This window comes from Dendrobates tinctorius, unplaced genomic scaffold (genome assembly GCF_039654945.1).
Source record: "Dendrobates tinctorius isolate UK_male_01 unplaced genomic scaffold, ASM3965494v1 ptg000241l, whole genome shotgun sequence".
NCBI classification, from domain to species: domain Eukaryota; kingdom Metazoa; phylum Chordata; class Amphibia; order Anura; family Dendrobatidae; genus Dendrobates; species Dendrobates tinctorius.
The window spans coordinates 19,615,483-19,634,442 of NW_027361908.1; the positions used below are offsets into that span (position 1 = coordinate 19,615,483).

Consider the following 18,960-nt stretch of genomic DNA (forward strand, 5'->3'; position numbering starts at 1 on the left):
GTGATACTGACTGCTGAGCCGTGTATCTAATCCTCTCCTGTGTGATACTGCCTGCTGAGCCGAGTATCTAATCCTCTCCTGTGTGATACTGACTGCTGAGCCGAGTATCGAATTCTCTCCTGTGTGATACTGTCTGCTGAGCCGAGTATCTAATCCTCTCCTGTGTGATACTGACTGCTGAGCCGAGTATCGAATCCTCTACTGTGTGATACTGTCTGCTGAGCCGAGTATCTAATCCTCTCCTGTGTGATACTGACTGCTGAGCTGTGTATCTAATCCTCTCCTGTGTGATACTGACTGCTGAGCTGTGTATCTAATCCTATCCTGTGTGATACTGCCTGCTGAGCCGTGTATCTAATCCTCTCCTGTGTGATACTGCCTGCTGAGCCGAGTATCTAATCCTCTCCTGTGTGATACTGACTGCTGAGCCGAGTATCGAATTCTCTCCTGTGTGATACTGTCTGCTGAGCCGAGTATCTAATCCTCTCCTGTGTGATACTGACTGCTGAGCCGAGTATCGAATCCTCTACTGTGTGATACTGTCTGCTGAGCCGAGTATCTAATCCTCTCCTGTGTGATACTGACTGCTGAGCTGTGTATCTAATCCTCTCCTGTGTGATACTGACTGCTGAGCTGTGTATCTAATCCTATCCTGTGTGATACTGACTGCTGAGCTGTGTATCTAATCCTATCCTGTGTGATACTGACTGCTGAGCCGTGTATCTAATCCTATCCTGTGTGATACTGACTGCTGAGCTGTGTATCTAATCCTATCCTGTGTGATACTGACTGCTGAGCTGTGTATCTAATCCTATCCTGTGTGATACTGACTGCTGAGCTGTGTATCTAATCCTATCTTGTGTGATACTGCCTGCTGAGACGAGTATCGAATCCTCTGTTGTGTGATACTGTCTGCTGAGCCGAGTATCTAATCCTCTCCTGTGTGATACTGACTGCTGAGCCGAGTATCTAATCCTCTCCTGTGTGATACTGACTGCTGAGCTGTGTATCTAATCCTATCCTGTGTGATACTGACTGCTGAGCTGTGTATCTAATCCTATCCTGTGTGATACTGCCTGCTGAGCCGTGTATCTAATCCTATCCTGTGTGATGCTGTCTGCTGAGCCGTGTATCTAATCCTATCCTGTGTGATACTGCCTGCTGAGCCGTGTATCTAATCCTATCCTGTGTGATACTGACTGCTGAGCTGTGTATCTAATCCTATCCTGTGTGATACTGACTGCTGAGCTGTGTATCTAATCCTATCCTGTGTGATACTGACTGCTGAGACGTCTATCTAATCCTATCCTGTGTGATGCTGCCTGCTGAGACGTGTATCTAATCCTATCCTGTGTGATGCTGCCTGCTGAGCTGTGTATCTAATCCTATCCTGTGTGATACTGACTGCTGAGCCGTGTATCTAATCCTCTCCTGTGTGATACTGCCTGCTGAGATGTGTATCTAATCCTATCCTGTGTGATGCTGCCTGCTGAGCCGTGTATCTAATCCTCTCCTGTGTGATGCTGACTGCTGAGCCATGTATCTAATCCTCTCCTGTGTGATGCTGACTGCTGAGCTGTGTATCTAATCCTATCCTGTGTGATGCTGACTGCTGAGCCGTGTATCTAATCCTCTCCTGTGTGATACTGTCTGCTGAGCCGTGCATCTAATCCTATCCTGTATGATACTGCCTGCTGAGCCATGTGTCTAATCCTATCCTGTGTGATACTGTCTGCTGAGCCGTGCATCTAATCCTATCCTGTGTGATACTGACTGCTGAGCCGTGTATCTAATCCTCTCCTGTGTGATGCTGCCTGCTGAGCCGTGTATCTAATCCTATCCTGTGTGTTACTGCTCTCCTGAAATACTCTGTGCTGCTGTCACCCTGCTGGTTTTATGTGTGATCTACATGGTGGTATGAACTATATGGCGGCATTATGTGTGAAGTATATGGCGATATTATGTGAGAACACTATGGCAGTATTATCTGCTAAAAGCGGACCCATTCTAGGGTGGTTCTGGCTGAGCACCTGCACACGGGTCAGGGGTAATAGGTGCAGTCAGGGGAGGGCTGGGGAGGCAGCTGAAGAGAGGGGTCTCATTTTTATCGTTACTGTATGGCTAGATTTCCCCCCATCCTGCTTCCCAGCGTCACCCCGGACTGCGCCTGTCGCCTCGCTTTCACACATCGCCAGGACAGGATCTGAGGAGGGGAATGGGGTCTCTGCATGCAAAGTCTGGATCAGAACAGGCCATCAATCAGCAGAAATATTTCCTGGATTTCTGTGCTGCTGTCACCCTGCTCCTCCCCCATATATCTCCCTCTGTGACCCCCATAGACCAGCGCACTGCTCTCCTGAAATACTCTGTGCTGCTGTCTCCCTGCTCCCAGAATCCTTCCTGCCTGCCATCCTCGGTGACCGAAGACCCCATTCCTCTCCTCAGATCCTGTCCTGGCGATGTGTGAAAGCGAGGCGACAGGGGCCTGATATATGGTGGAAGGAGCAGGGTGACAGCAGCACAGACTATTTCAGGAGAGCAGTGTGCTGGTCTATGGGGGGCACCCTGTTCGGTGCCAGGGATTGTACATAGAGCGCTGTGTTTTATACACATGGATGGACCGTCTGCTTGTCTGCTCCACAGAAATCCAGGAAACATTTCTGCTGATTGATGGCCTGTTCTGATCCAGACTTTGCATGCAAAGACAGTCAGTAACTTTGCAGGCCCTATCAAAATGGCTGCTCACTGTGTTCCTAGATGTCATAGGTTTTTGTGCCAGATTTCAGTAGCTGCTCCCCCTAGTGTTAACAAGTGGAAATGCCAAACTTTTTAAAATTATTTTTCATATTTTGCAAAATTAAAAACAAATGATAATATTTTTTAAAAAAATGTAAACATTAATTCTTTACATTTTTTCAATTGCTGAAAAAAAATCTTTTGGATGGCACCTTCCCTTTAAGATCTCCCTCAGCTCAGTTGTAACATCCAAAAGGACAAGAACATTTCTGGTTTTCACAATGAAGTCCCTTGCACCCATGAGATCCTTGGGTTAATTACACTGTCATGGAGAGAGCTGTCATGTGAAATTTGGCAGCTCAGCATCTAAGGGAATTGGAAATAGTCTGACTAAGTATAATGCTCTCTGACAAGTGTTTTCTTTCCTGAAGGAGCTGTTTGAGGGTTGTCCATAAAAGAAAAGCATGATTATTTTTTTTTTAAATGTTTACATTCTTCCATAACTTGTGTCTAGAACTGTTGCTCAGATCCACAGTAATGAATAGCACTGAGCTCCAATAACACTGTGGACATGTGCAGCACGGTTTCTGGAAGAAAATAGGCATTTTTTCTAATTCTGGAATCCACTTAAAAAATAAACTAGGGTTACATACCTTGTAACAATCCCTGAGTTCCCCTGAATCTGCAGTTTTTTTCTTTTAGCGCTGCATTGCTCCACTGCAGAGAAATCACATTTGTTGGTTTTGGAGCGCAGTATGTGAAATCTGGGCTTGCAGTTCAACTAGGTGTTTCTTCAGAGGCTTATCTGGCGGCGTGCACCTTCATCCTTCCCTTCCAGATGCTGCCAGTCACAGTTCAGCAGCGACTGAGACTGCTAGAATGCTAGGTCATCTGCTGAGCTGTGATTGACAACTCTCTAAGGGAGGGATAAAAAGTACACATCCCTGAGAAGACTGAATAAACATTTAGCTGGTCTGCCAGCAGAGATTTCACATACTGCTCCCCAAAACCAACAACTGGGAACATCATCAGTGGAATGATGCAGAGCAAAAGGGGAGAAAGCAGCAGAAACAGGAAAACTCAGACAGAAAGTCTTATCAGTGGACACTGCGGACCCTCACACAGCGCGCTGTCACACAGATCTCCTCTATCCAGATGACTGATGAAGGTCAGGTATTGCCTGAAACATCTCATTTTTTTCTGGAATTTCTTCACTCAATAAATAAGTTCTTGAATGAGGCTGTTTGGGTAGAAAGCAAATTTTGAGCCAATCGTATGATGGCCTAGCTACAAATCTACTTAACAGCATTTTAGTTTCTCAGACTAGTCTCCAGTCTAGGATGAAGCTTTGTATGAGTAAAGCATAGAATTTTGCTCACATAAGATAAGCGCTGTGAGCGTGCTGTAGACCCATGTGTTCTCGCAGTCACACCAATGGTATGTGTAGCAGATGAAATCTCCCAGTAAATAGGAAATGATGCATTGTCCATTGGGGACTTGCTAATTGTGAAGTTAGACAGATTTTGGGCATTAGTGTGGGGTTTCCACGTGTCCCCTAATTGCCAACTGAAATCTTTTCCTTGGAAAGCTTAATTTCCTATTACAGACTCCTAGTGCACCTGGGTTAACATTATTGGAAAAGGGGTTCGAGGACAACTTAACTGTTTGGCACTCAGAAAAATGTTGCAAATGGGTTATTATGCCGATCCAAACAGCAAAGTTATTATTTAGAGTAAGGGAAAAAAAAAAGTTGGTATGGGAAAGATGGCTGTATTTTCCCGGGACACCATTATTTTAATGTACATAATAAATCTTTCTATTGTACTGTTTCAACGTGCGGTATCATTAATCTTAGCGGATATAATAACCAATGCTTGTACATATATTTTGCGCAAGTCTTCTTTTTCTTTTTTTACCTTTCTGTAAAAACTCTGTTTGCTCTTAGCGAGATGAAGACAATTTCCGTGATGGGTCATAGATTATCCTGAATGTGTACTCATGGCAAACATCATCCCGCAATCCATTCAGGACTTAATTGGTTCCATACGAAAACATACACCATTTTAAATGTTTTATGTGACCTTACACAACTCAAGATCGATACAAACAAAACATCGGTTGGCCGCCTTAAGCAAAATATACCGTACAGTTAATAGGAAATGTCTTGATTGGAGTTGTGGTAGTGTCCAGAACTCTGATTACTTGTTCGTGTATTCTAGTCGCTAGTCAATGAATGTGTAGGGTTTTATGTTCCAGGAAGATGAAACATATCTAAGGCTTTCACTAGACTCATGGCGTCCTTTTACGGCCCATGTTTATTGATTGCTCCCATGTTTAATTAGAGCCCTGATATGCAGCTTATCCTCTGTTGATGACACTACCGGAAAGCTGCAGCCACGCTTCTGCCTATCGCTGCCGATACATCCTTCTCGTGGCTTCACAGTCTAAAGTGCAAACTCAATATTTATAAACTGGCACCGACAATTGCATTTTTAATAAACACTCCATAAAGCTGCTAATTGGTTCGGTTGTTCATTCAGGCTCTTGTAGGTATAACATGAAACACATTCCCAGATTCATTTGGCCTCTGTTTATTTTGCTATGTGGAAAGCCAAGGAGAAATTGTCATTACATAAGTATTTAAAGGCAAATATTTAGCCCTGGCTCCCAGAGACTTACATGGCGGTACTAATGAATTGATTCTATATTTTTTTTTCCTTTTTCTAGCATTTGCGCGACAGTTTATGGTAGAAAATACGGAAATTTCTACAGGTAACAGTAATCCACACTTGGATTCAAAAGTCTCATAAATTGTTGGATTTCTAAATCACCTACTGAGCTGCCTGCATGTTACAAAGAAAGAAAGCTTCACACATACAGTACATGGAATTATACGTTCCCTCCCCACCTGGATGAAAGTCAGTCTCTAGTTTGTTTTTGTTTTTTTTCTTGAAATTTAGGCAACATTATGAAACGACACAATTTGTTACAATTTGAGAAATAAAAGTAAATGCTATAGAGAAGTATCCTACCAATGTGTTCCCTCTTCACCTTTTCAGAAATTTGGGAATTTGTCACCAGGTTTTTGCCACCTAATCTGAGAGCAACATATTGTAGAGTCAGAGACCCTAATCTCTCAGGATCAGCAGGAGAATGAAAAACCTGCTGCATGTATTCCTCTCCATTCATGAGCTCTGTTTAACCCCACCCCCACCAGCTTTCTGCCTATGCAGCGTGCACACAGAAAGCTGGTGATAAATTCCCTTTAAGGATTACCAATTCAATACAAATCCATTGCAAGCTGTAAATCAGATCCACGCTAGGGATGAGTAGACCTGTGGAAGCTCTGGTTTTGCTACCTGACCAAATTTTAGTCCAAAGTTGGGTTCAGGTACCAGAACTGTACCTTACCTTCAACCAGAACCCAAACCCCATTAAAAACGATAGGGACCCAAGCTTTGGACCTGGAAAAAAAATCTCTTTCGACTTTACCTGGAACTCCTAAGATTGCCACAGACTTCCGGGAGAAGACAGTGTTCAGTCGTTAGCACAGGACACTAACTATCCAATATCAACCTAGAACTTTTAAGTGGTCACACATAGGCACCATAAGCATGAACATCTTGTGACGGCAGATTGAAAATCACATTTTTGTTTTATCTTTTAAATGCTCTGCTATGAGCAAATGTACAGAAGGGCATATCTAAATGTCTCAAGATAATAATTCATATATGTAGACATTAATAGCAGTTACTGAGGACTAATGATTATAAGTACAGTAATCAAAATTACCCTCAGCTTCATCAAAGGTTCTCTTTCGTACCCACTATGCTCTTATTTTAACATATTGTCCATTGATTTACTAACTATTAGTAATCCCAATCCAAGACACAGAACTGAAAGCTCATAACTAGACTGTCACCCCCTTCACAGTGGGGTCAATTGAGCTTTAACATAAGTTCCAGAATCACTTATACTGGCCCTCCAAAGAATGATCTTTGCATTGCACCTCACCTTCTCAGCGCTGGAGTCCTGGGTTCAAATCCCACCAAGGACAACATCTGCAAGGAGCTTGTATGTTCTCCCCGTGTTTGCGTGGGTTTCCTCTGGGTTTTCCGGTTTCCTCCCACTTTCCAAAGACATACTGATAGGGAATTTAGATTGTGAGCCCCATCGGGGACAGCGATGATAATGTGTGCAAACTGTAAAGCGCTGCAAAATATGTTAGCGCTATGTAAAAATAAAGATTATTATTATTACTTTCCACCTTGGCATGCTGTTGTAAGTTGATTGGTAGTCCAAGCCTATGAACTGAGCTAGTCCAAGGTTTTGAACTGAGCGAGGGTGGAAAGTTATGTGAATCTAAAATAAATAGTGGAGATATCACTTAAGTTTTAAAGATGAGAATAGCCACATATTCTTAGGATAGGTTTTAACTTGATGATCAGTGGAGGTCTTACTGCTGGGACTTCAATCAGTGATGAGAAAGGATCTTTGCCTAAATACAGCGATGGCTGGGCTCATGTACCACCAATCCATTTAGCGTTATACTCGGCTTTCCCCTTGCAGTCCCATAGAGAATGAGTGGTGGTGTGCATGGCCAACCGTCACTTCATTCTCCGGATCGGTGAGAGTCCCAGCGGTTGGAACCCCACTTAATCAGCATATTATCTTCCCATGGGTACACAGACAAATATTTGTATTGCACTTCTTCCCAAGAAGCTCTAAGCTGGATAGGTGATAACTTCTGAAGATAGTTTAACTCTTTAAATTTCTTCTCCCTTTTTTCCTCCAAATAAAGTGTATTTAAAGCATCCAATGATGTGAAGTAAAACTACATGTGCTTTTTCCTAAACTGCCAGGGTTTTGCAGTGCAATTTCACAAGGAAAATCACTGTGAAACTGCATCACAGTTTACGGGTCTTTGCCTATGTGCCCTGTACGTTCATAGTGAAACGTTTAACTTCTGAGAAGTTGGAGTAGTCCCACCAATTTACCAAAACTTGTGTGCAACGTTGTATCACCATTGAGCGATACATGTAATGGTGACCAGACAAAAGGTATTTTAGAAAACAAATAGCTCGTTGTAAAGTTTTTATTTAGTTATATAGGTAGGTATAATGATAAAATTAAAAAAAAAATAAAATTAAAAAAAAAAATTAGGTATAATGATAGATTTTTTTTTAAAATGTTCAAAAGGGTGATAACAATATGATGTACACACTATACTAAGTATTAATGTTCATTTTATAAAGAAGAAGCAAGGGAAGATCTTGGTATAAAAAAGGGGTAAGGGAAGGAGGGGGTTTTAATTCTGTTTATGGGAATTGAAGGAGCATAGGGGAGCACGGTCAAAAACATGAATCGATCCTTAACTCTTTTGAAAACAGGATATTGTAGAGAGCCATTATCCATAAGCTCTCTTCCATCGTAGTTGTAGCTCTTATCCATCGTAAAGAAAAAATTATTTCAAAGGGTTTCCACTTCTCTTCATCTGAGATTTCCTTCTTCCCACACTTAACACCAATCTCTGTTTTCCTCCCTCCTTACTGGTGTATAACAATTTATTAAGGCAAATGGCGTAACATAAAACTGGCACTTGTGTCTTACAGCTGGTTAGTAAATAGGGCAAGCTTTATACTAATCCCCTGGCTAGAGACTGGAGTCAAGGAGAGCCTTTGTAAATGGATCCATGCCAAGGTGCAGCTGTCCCTGAAGGTACACAGCTTGTTTTGACCCGTTTTAGGTCAGGAAACATTTTAATACCCTGCCATCTAGGTGCCTCCTGTATTGTCTTCATTTCATTTAGTTTTGCATTTATTTTTTTGCCTCATGGGTAGTTGGCTTTGATTAGTGTGATCGCGGCACGGAATATCTAGCACATCTTCTGCTAACATGAATAGATTTGGTGAAATTATGCAATTCCTACCTGTGTCTACGGAGTCTCATATGGTTATCAACACTGTTACGGCAGCTTTTCCATCTGCGCAAATTAATGAATGGATTCTGAATTCTTCTCATCTTGATAGATGCCGACAGATGGTGTCAGATGCAATACGAACAAGAATCGATAGCACATGTTTATTCATACTTGTAAAGCCAGCCCTGAACCTGAATGTATACTGTTTGTTAATTTATAGGAGGAATCCATATAAATTTACTCATTCGCTTTAAAAAAAAAAAAAAAAGTAAGTGGAAATGTACATGTAGACTTTTTTTTTTAAATCCACTCTAGTGCCTTATAATGGCCAAGTGAATAGTTTCTCTCCAGTCTGAAAACTGAAAGAGCTTACGGTTCTGATTTCTACAAAAGTTAGCCCCCGTCTGTAAAGAGTGGTCTTGCTTCTTCTGTCCCATGGAGTACTACTTTACTATCTAGTTTAGCTGTAGTAGAGAACTGTCCACGTATATTAGTTTTGCAGGAACTGTGAAGGCACAACAAACCCAACGTGTAGGCAAGGTCACCAATGTCGGATCGGTGAGGGTCTGAATCCTGGCACTCTCATAGATCAGCAGATTGAAACAGCCACAGCGCATCAAAAATCGCACAGCTCCGTATATTGTGTAGTGGCCATGAATGACACTGCGTCTTTCTCCTATTTAATTTATTAGTTAATAGCTAATATTACCGCGCCGTACGTAGATTGCCTGAACATTGTTTAGACACTTGTTCAGATGAGCTCATCTGCTCATTTTAGGATGATGAGCAATCACAGACCCTAGACTGGAAATTGCATGTAGAATCAAGACCTTCAACTGCAGCCAGTTTACTAGATTGAGCATGGTATAAAAATGGTGGCAAAATACATTAATGTATTATTCTTATGCAAATTAATGGTAATTTATGATTGAAGTGAGCAGTATGTTAATGTTATTATACTACTCGCTGCAGTAGTGTTAAATGACATTAATGTATGTGTTAATGTTATGCAAATTATATTTTTGTGTACATAAACTCCACATTGCTTCCGTCTATGATTGGCCTGATGAAGAGTTTAGCTCAGTATTGAAGCGCATAGCAGTTTGCTTGTTTTCTAGTAACATTTCTTCTGTTTCTAGTCCATTGAAATAGAAAGGAAGTCTGATGTCAGCAGCATCTACCTCCATATTTTTGGTTCTGGGACTGGCATCCAAGTGAATAGGAGAAAGCTACAGTAACATGTAGGGCCACACATAATATACAGAGCTGTGCCAATTCACATGTATCATAGACCTCAGGTTAGCTGATCCCTTGGGTGTGGACTCCCACTGATCTTATATTGATGACATAGTCTAAGGATAGATGATCAATGTTAAAGGCCCCTCAAGTCTGTATGCAGTTGACTCTTAATATAAACTGAATTCTCGGTGCTGTACTTGTATGTCTGTCAGCATTTACTTAAGTCCTTTACATGTTAGATTATCACCTACAAGGTTTAGAATTGAGTTTGTGTAAATTGTATAAGGTCTGAGCATTATGCTCCTAAGGCAATCTAACCTATGACAATAATCCCATAGCTGTGGATCCTACCAAAACCAAAAAAACGTCCTAGTTTTGTACAAATCCGATGTACCCATGCGGAATAATGAAAGGGAATCTGACAGCAGGATTTTCCCCAAACTATTAATATTCGCATGTAACTTTTTCAAAGACAAATCCAGCAATACTTTTTATCTGGCCAGTCTATTCGTCCATTACTGCAAAATCAGGGTCTGAAGTGATATGCAAATGAGGCTGAAGAGCTGAGGCCTCTGTCACTCCAGCTCTATTCCTCACTCAGCACCACCTCCCCCTGCTTGACTTGACAACCTCTACGCTATGTGGCCTCTGACAGAGGAGCAGGAGGAGATGGTGCTGGGCCAGGAATCAAGCTGGAGTGACAGGCTTCAGGTCTACAGCCTCATTTGCTTATCAATTCCAACTCTGATTTCTCAGTAATGGAGGGATGGATTGTCCATGTAAAGGTAGTGCTGGACTTCTCTTGGAAAGACCTTCATGCACATTGAAATGGTTTGGTGTGTTGTGTGCACGATCATGCTGACAGTCCCGTTTTACCTTTTGAAATCACATGCAAATAAGCTTGCAAGTGCAGTGGGGGCATACACTTTACAAGCTGATTTGCATCTTACATCAAAGCTTTATTTCTTAGCAAAGGCACATCACATTACGGAAATATTTTAATTTTTTTATATTGTTTTGAAGTCCAATTTCTGAAGTACCCAAAGTTTAATAATTTTCTTGTCAACATTTTTCAATCACTTGTTATAAAATATTGTTATGGCTGACAGTTTACAGGAGATGGATTATGGATGAGATGGATTATGGTGGACTCTGCTGAACCCAACATTGCTTAAATGAAGAAAGAGAATGGCTGCCAAACCTGACAGCTCATCCTGTGAGTTGTGCTGGGGTCAGTGTGGGGGTGGTTGAGCTTTCAGACCAAAGGGACAGTACTACGTAATCTTGTTGGTGACGAATGCAGAATATTCAGCAACCTTCTTGTTTGTACGTGAAATATGCAATCAATTCTTAAATGTTGCCCAAGTCCTAACTCCACCTTGAGTTTCTTGCAGAAGATTTTAATGAATTACATAAAATTAATCTCCCTAATTATTTATTTCCTTAACAACCTTTGATTACCCGTAGGAGCTAACTTCAGAAATCTTAGTCAAAATACAGATCCACCCAATAATCTGGCATTAGATCTGGCCTGAATTAGTTAATATTAGCAAACTTTTTCACAGAGTCAGATCGGTATCTGACCCAGAGCTTACGTATCCACACCCACTTCACCTGCAAAGCACCATCCGGATACTTTCTCAAGGTGGATAAATCACTGCCCACAGTTTCTCCTTCTTAAAGGGAATCTGTCACCCCATTTTTGGCCTATAAGCTGTGGCCACAGTCATCAGGGGCTTATCTACAGCATACACATACCAGTCATTTATGGCATATCCTAACAATATGCTGTAAATGTCTCTAATAATAATAATAATCTTTATTTTTATATAGCACTAACATATTCCGCAGCGCTTTACAGTTTGCACACACTATCATCACTGTCCCCGATGGGGCTCACAATCTAAATTCCCTATCAGTACATCTTTGGAATGTGGGAGGAAACCCACGCAAACACGGGGAGAACATACAAACTCCTGTTGCCCTTGGTGGGAATCGAACCCAGGACTTCACCTCTTCAAGGCTGCAGTGCTATCCACTGAGCCTCCATGCTGCCCTAGTCTCACCGTCTCTAGTGAGAAAACCCTTTTAATTGTGTACCCCAGCAACGTCCCTCATTAAGGACTGTAGATAAGTAAGATGTCCAAATGTTAGGAATAAAGTATCTTTAGCAGCCTTCCTTTATGCCTGGGAAAAACCTTACAAAATGAGGTTGTTGATAGACCATTCCTTTTCTGCAAGGGGTTTGGGACAGTTTACACATTTGCTGTGTTTTCTCACCTGAGATGACTGCTTCATAGGTGTATATGAAGCATTTAGCTCATTGCTGGGACCCTGCTGTCGGGCCAGGTCTTTCGGTGTAAGAACGGGTAGTGTTTCACAAAAGTTTAAAACTGACTCTGCAATAATTTTTCAGTCAGCTTCTTTTGGGAATGAGCAGTCCTATGAACATTTGCTCCCCAGTGTACTTTTCTGCATGCTGCTCCCTGTATACAAGGTGGAAGATGATAATAGCAAGCTTTCTTCCCGATGTGTCTTACAACTTCACTCCCCTTGAAGAGATCCAAAACAAGGAGAAAAACTTTCATCTAACTCTAATGGTTTCAATTTATTACATTGTGTTAGTCACAACAGATTTAAAGTCCTGATATATATCATATGTCCTTGGTCATCTTATTTTTTCCATCAAAGTAACCATAGGAGGGCTTTTTTGTCAAACATGTAGTTTTAAATTCCACCATATAAAGGGAACCTGTCACTATGAAAGTGCAGTCCAACCTGCAGGCACTGTATTGTAGAGCAGGGGGAAATGAGCAGATTGGTTTGTAGTTTTGTGAGAAGAGGTCATCGAAATCTGTTTTTCTTCAGGGATTTTGGGTCCAGTGGGCGGTCTTATCAGTGGCAGTGGTCTTATCATGTGTACAAATAAATCTCTGATAGGACCGCCCAGTGGGTCAAAAATCCCTGAAAGAGCAGAACTTTAAATGATGAAGTCACAGGTTCTTCTGAATCTGTTCTCACAAAACTATTTCTATAACTTGCTATATATTCTGAGCTACATGTTGTCATCACAATTCATTCTCAATATTACAGTAAATATTTATCTTTTTTTCTTTTTGGAATTGTATTCTGCAAATGGTCAAACGACCGACATGATCTGAGCTCTCACAATGTACTGCTCTATGGTAGCAGGAATGGAGAAGAAATATAAAATACATAAAAGATAGGCAGAGATAAGATTAGTCCTGTCCAAAAATTGCCACCGATTTCAACTGTATGTTCTGTGAAACCAGAGAAATGTATACCTGGCTGCAACCATACAGCCAGGCTCTCATTCATGCTGCCTGTGGTTTGGGCAGTATGAATCAAGTAACATGTTCTTTTTAAAGGGAATCTGTCAGATAGTTTTTGCTATTTTAATTCTGAGAGCCTGTTTCCATGGATGTGTCACTAATTAGGCTGCGTGTGTGTAGTTTCAATGCGATCAGTATTTTATTAGCAGGAGATTAACACCGCCGGACTACAGCTCTCGTGCCAGGTAGTCGGGCTAATCTGTGTAACTCCGCCCCCACCACTGATTGGCAGCTTGTTCACAGTGTATACAGGAAGCTGCCAGTCAGTGATGTGGGCGTGGATATACACAGCCCAAAAGCCTTCGCTTTGCTACATCTCCATCAGACAAACAAGGATTCTATCAAAACTACAACAAGCAGGCCATTAAGTGATACATCTCTTGAATCAGGGTCTTTTCCCCTACTCTATGCTGCTCTCAGGTTACAAAACTATCTGCCGACAGATTCCCTGTAATTATTTGTAAACCTAAGCGTCAATCATTAAATATAGGTTTATTGTGTGGAGGAAAAAAACCATTCGTAACATATGAAGAGGTTTGCGGGATGTTTTATTTCCAGTCATACAGTGTTTCGTTGCTGACGAGATAGAAATCTGCTTTTGCCTTGTTCTGCTACGTAAAATGAGCATCCCAATGAGACCTGATTCAGCTGGGATTACAGAAAAATTCCAAGATAAACAGATCTAATGACAGCCTGCTGTAGATCAAGTTGTCGGTGCTTTTCAGCCAGTATGGAAGAAGGAATACAATCCTGAGAATGTAGACACAACTACAGTATATACTATTGCGCGCTCAATCTTTAAATATATGTATTTTTTTTTAATGAAATGTGTAACTGTAATTCCAAAGCAATTAAATGTTCTTTGGTCAGGTCATAATTTTTGCTTAACTGCCAAAGTCATTTCCAGTACAATCCATTCGACGGCAGCGATTTCTAGGAAGAGACGTCTAACAATAAAGCAAAGCTCAATTGTTTGTTATAACCTTTTCAATAATAGAAATGAAATATCCACATGGTTAGAATTTATCACTCCGTTTTGTTACATGGTGAAGTGTATTTTAGACCGAGGCTAGCTGGTACCTCTTGCCTAATTTTCAGGGCAATGTCAAATTCAAAATAGTAAATTCCGGAAATCAAGGAGAATGTCCTAGTCGTGTTTAGCCGTACAAGCTCAAAATATCCTTAACATTTTTTTTTTTTATCCTAAATGTGTATTTCAGCTCAGTACAGTGTGCTTCACACATTTACATCTAAATTCACGCAATCCTTCACACATTTAAGAAATCAACGCACATACATTGCCAGTTACCTAATGAACCCATTACTATGGAATTTGTGATAATAAATGAGAAAAGATAAATGGTCGGTTGGTAGCGAAAGATGAACAGTGAAAGAGATTCTTATATTCACAACCCTTAAATATTTCATGCCCCGTCAGCAATGTAATTCCTGGGCTCTTCAAGGTTTTCTTTTTTATCTTAATGGTTAAAATGTAAAAGTGCTTGTATAAGCAAGCAACTTTCCAATTTAGTTGTTTAAATTATTCTCTGTTCTTCCTTAATTTAATTGAAGTAAACTGTCCACTACTACGCTCCAGCAATGGAAACTTAACATGTGCAGTGCTTACAAGCTCTAGTTTGTAACCGATGCTCTTAAGCTGGCTGGAATGGATTGGAAGCTCGTGCTTGGGGCCGCATTAGTGTAACTGTGCTCCTCCAATTCTTCGGAGGTCCTGCTGTCTCACATACCTGCATTGGAGGAGCGCATAATTCAGGCAACTGGTGCGATAATGTCGCTGGTCTGAGCTGTCAATGAAATCGGAGCACTCCTCCCAGCAAGTGGCGAGCTTGGGGAGCGCTGCACTTCTACAAAACATGAGACACTACCTTTCATTGACTGATTTCTTGGGCCATTCCGTTATTGGTTAAAAACCTTCCAAGGCACAACACACAGAAAAATCTATCTAAAATAAGTCAACCTATCAGTATTAAGAGAAGGCTGGTAGTGCATCTGATGCCCTGATGAAGTGAGCTGGGACTGGCTCAGGAAACACGTTGGCAATAAAGATATCTTGAATTCTACCACAGCAGCGCAGTCTCATTGCACTACCAGCCTTCTCTTTGTATCAAGTCCTTGGACCTCGTGCAGACTGCTGCAGCTGTTTTATGCGATTGTAGGTGTTGTGACTCTCACAACCCTATCAGGTGAGCCTAACACTTGCTGTGCACTCATCTACTTTCCATACAGACCTATGCATTGGAAGCGCCCTGTCTCCCCCTTAACCTATCAGTATTAACATAATCATGATAAGGATTTAACTTGACACATCATTATAATTGGATACAAGGCTGCAAATGAGGTCCAGTTCACATTTGCATTAGGAATTCAGGTTTTCTCTCCTGTACTAGTAGCAAAAAAAATGAAAATCAGACCGTGACAAATTCTTTGAGAATATAGAAAATGGTCTTAGGAGCACAGGTAAGAGACTCAGACGAGAGATGGGGTTAAAATGAAAATCCACCTGATGAAGACGGATTCTCCGTCGAAACACGTTTTGGTTTAACCCCATCTCTTGTCTGAGTCTCTTTCCTGCGCTCCTAAGACCATTTTCTATATTCTCATTGCTCCTATCCTCCATCGGAGGTTTTCGGCTGGAGCTGCGGTGGAGACCTGACATCCTAGTCTGCCCCTGGGTTGCTTCCTAAGCGCTCCTCTATGACCGCTCATTACTGACTTTAATGTGACATTAACGGTGCTTGACAGACCCCATTGTAATAGTCTCCATCTAGTTCTGTCATGGTGTCCTTCTAAAATTAAGCTGTAGTATCTATGGTCGAATTTAATCATGACTTGATCATAATGATAGAACTACAAATTCTGCATTACTAACCCTATTTATGTGCGTATGCTGCATACTTTGGAATAATTAAACTAAAATCAGTCCATATTTCACACAGAGGCTTATTGCTCCAGGAAAACAGCAAGTTTGCAGAGGCTCTTCACTACTACAAGTTAGCAATTGGTAGCAGGCCTACACTGGCATGTGAGTAATGAATTTACATTTTATCTTCCCTGGTCACATCTGTATATCATTATCATCTCAGTCTTTTTTTGAAATAAGATGAAGGGCTAAAACCTCACCACAAAACCATCATCACAACTGGCATCCTAATTGGCAGTGTGTGGAGAGATGAAAGCTTCTAAAAAGCATGTAGGTTGAATTTGTGATCGCCCATGGTGGTCCCTCAATTTATGAAATAAAATCATTGGCAGGACTCAGTCAACAATTAAATTTAAGCCCAGTAGTGTACCACTGGAATATTCTGTTTTGTGTTTTTTTTTTTTTTAAGCTTTGCCAGTTTATACACATATTCTAATATTTACTTCTAATTATTTTTGTAGCGGCATACTTGAATACAGGTATAATTCTTATGAATCAGGGAAGAACGGAGGAAGCCAGAAGGACTTTCTTGAAATGCTCAGACATCCCAGATGAAAACTTAAAAGATCCAAATGCTCATAAGAGTTCAGTGACCAGTTGCCTTTATAATCTGGGGAAGTTGTACCATGAACAAGGACAGTATGAGGTGAGTGTCTACAGACTTTTTATCCAATCAGGTTCCACCACAAATTCTTATATGCCCACCCCCAGATAAAAATGGTTAATTGCGAAAGAAGGCAATACATGGACACCAGTACCATTGTTTTGCACATGAAAAGATCCATGGGGAGTGGTTAAAACTGTGTACGTTTGCATATAATTAACTAGAGAGAATTAATGTGGGTGATCTGGATGGGACCCTTACGAGTCTGTCAGTAGCCCCAAGGTCAGACCCAGGAGATGCCACCAGGGTTGTGGTTGGATCCAAACATCAGCGGCTCTCCTTCACAGGATCTCTTTCCATTTCCTAATCTTTATCTTATTCCATTTTATTCTTACAGCTGTTTTTGCCTTGTAATATTTTAAACATTGTATTTTGCATTTAAATCTTAAAATAAGAAAATAAGTTTGGGGTTTTTTTGTTTGCTGCTGTAAACCTACCCATGACCTCAAAGACAAAAATGATAGACTAGCCATGTTGACCCTTCGAATGGTTGTATGCTAGACACTAACCTGTTTGCTGCTATAGAGTTAGCGGAGGAGAGGATAGCTGGCAAGTGTTTGATTAGTGACAGGTCACAATAGCAAAGGAATAAACCAGCATCCTGTATCCTATGTCCAACTACCTAGATGCTTTTATTACTGGACCATCAGGGATCAATCGCTGCTAAACACATAAGGAGAATGTGGAAACCACAAAAAATGTGATCAAGGATCCCAAACCATTATATATTAATTCATATCTTTATTGAAAAAAGAAGACAGGACTTAAAAAATGGGGGACATGTGCAAAGAAGCAAAACATAAAGTGCAGCAGTGCAAAAACGCGCAGGGCAGTCACGGTCAAGGGAAGAAGGAACAAACTATTAGCTTAATGTACAGATCCATTTTAAATAATTCAGGAGGCATACACTATACAGAGGGTGTTTATATTACAAAAAAATGCCTATGGCAGCAAATGATAATAGTCACCACACAAAAGAGGTCTATGCCTATCGGATGTTATCCATATTTACACCATGTATGTAAATTAGGTTACGCTGCCCACATGACTGTTCATATGTTACCATAAAGCAATAAGAACACCCATTCTCTTAAGGGACCTATGATCTCTCCCACAATAGCGCAATGGTACCGCCCACCCAGTAGGGGTTAATACCCCGAGATTGCATACCTCAACTGATGCCTTCTAATGACCAGACCGTTCGCACGTACTCCGACGCGTGTTTCGGAGCATAAAGCTCCTTCCTCAGGGGGCATATGTGATGGCACATAAAGCGCATTTTTATATGTGCCCACTGGAAGTGCCGCAGACGCGACACCCTCCCGCCCCACTCAAAGTGGTGCCACCCCCCTTGACGTCACCAGACACACGCGGGCCCATGTGATCCGGCATCCGACAGGGGCTGGGCTGCACACGCCGAGGGAGACGGCAAGGCGCGCATGCGCGGCACTATTGCCTCAGCGGCCATATTAACATGGGGCAAACTTAAGGGCACCAATGTGAACCATATGCATTATAACATATACAACAGAGCCACATGTTCCTGACATATCAAAACCAGGTGTGCAGAGAATACATAGCAGTTGTTCATCCCCACTCCAGATAAAATACCACATATACATGAGATATGCATATGGTATTATGGGTCTAATGGGATGTGCCTAAAGAGAGGGGATTGATATGTTTCACCGTATGGTGGTATCACATGCTCCGAAACGCGCGTCGGGGTATGTATGGATGGTCTGGTCATTAGAAGGCATCAGTTGAGGTATGCAATCTCGGGGTATTAACCCCTTCTGGGTGGGCGGTACCATTGCTCCACTGTGGGAGAGATCATAGGTCCCTTAATAGAACGGGTGTTCTTATTGCTTTATGGTAACAACATATGAACAGTCATGTGGGCAGTGTAACCTAATTTACATACATGGTGTAAATATTGATAACATCCGATAGGCATAGACCTCTTTTGTGTGGTGACTATTATCATTTGCTGCCATAGGCATTTTTTTGTAAGATAAACACCCTCTGTATAGTGTATGCCTCCTGAATTATTTAAAATGGATCTGTATATTAAGCTAATAGTTTGTTCCTTCTTCCCTTGACCGTG

At 41.4% G+C, this 18,960-nt stretch overlaps 1 protein-coding gene across 3 annotated transcripts in view; it reads left to right on the forward strand.

Moving 5' to 3' along the window:
* The window catches only part of TMTC2 (transmembrane O-mannosyltransferase targeting cadherins 2), a 454,418-nt gene that overhangs the window by 284,898 nt on the left and 150,560 nt on the right, over positions 1-18,960 (forward strand). For all 3 annotated transcript variants that reach the window (XM_073556991.1, XM_073556990.1, XM_073556989.1), the window contains exons 5-6: positions 16,206-16,291; positions 16,651-16,835. In XM_073556991.1, coding sequence (XP_073413092.1) covers positions 16,206-16,291; positions 16,651-16,835 — 271 coding nt within the window. The remainder of the gene's footprint in view (positions 1-16,205; positions 16,292-16,650; positions 16,836-18,960) is intronic.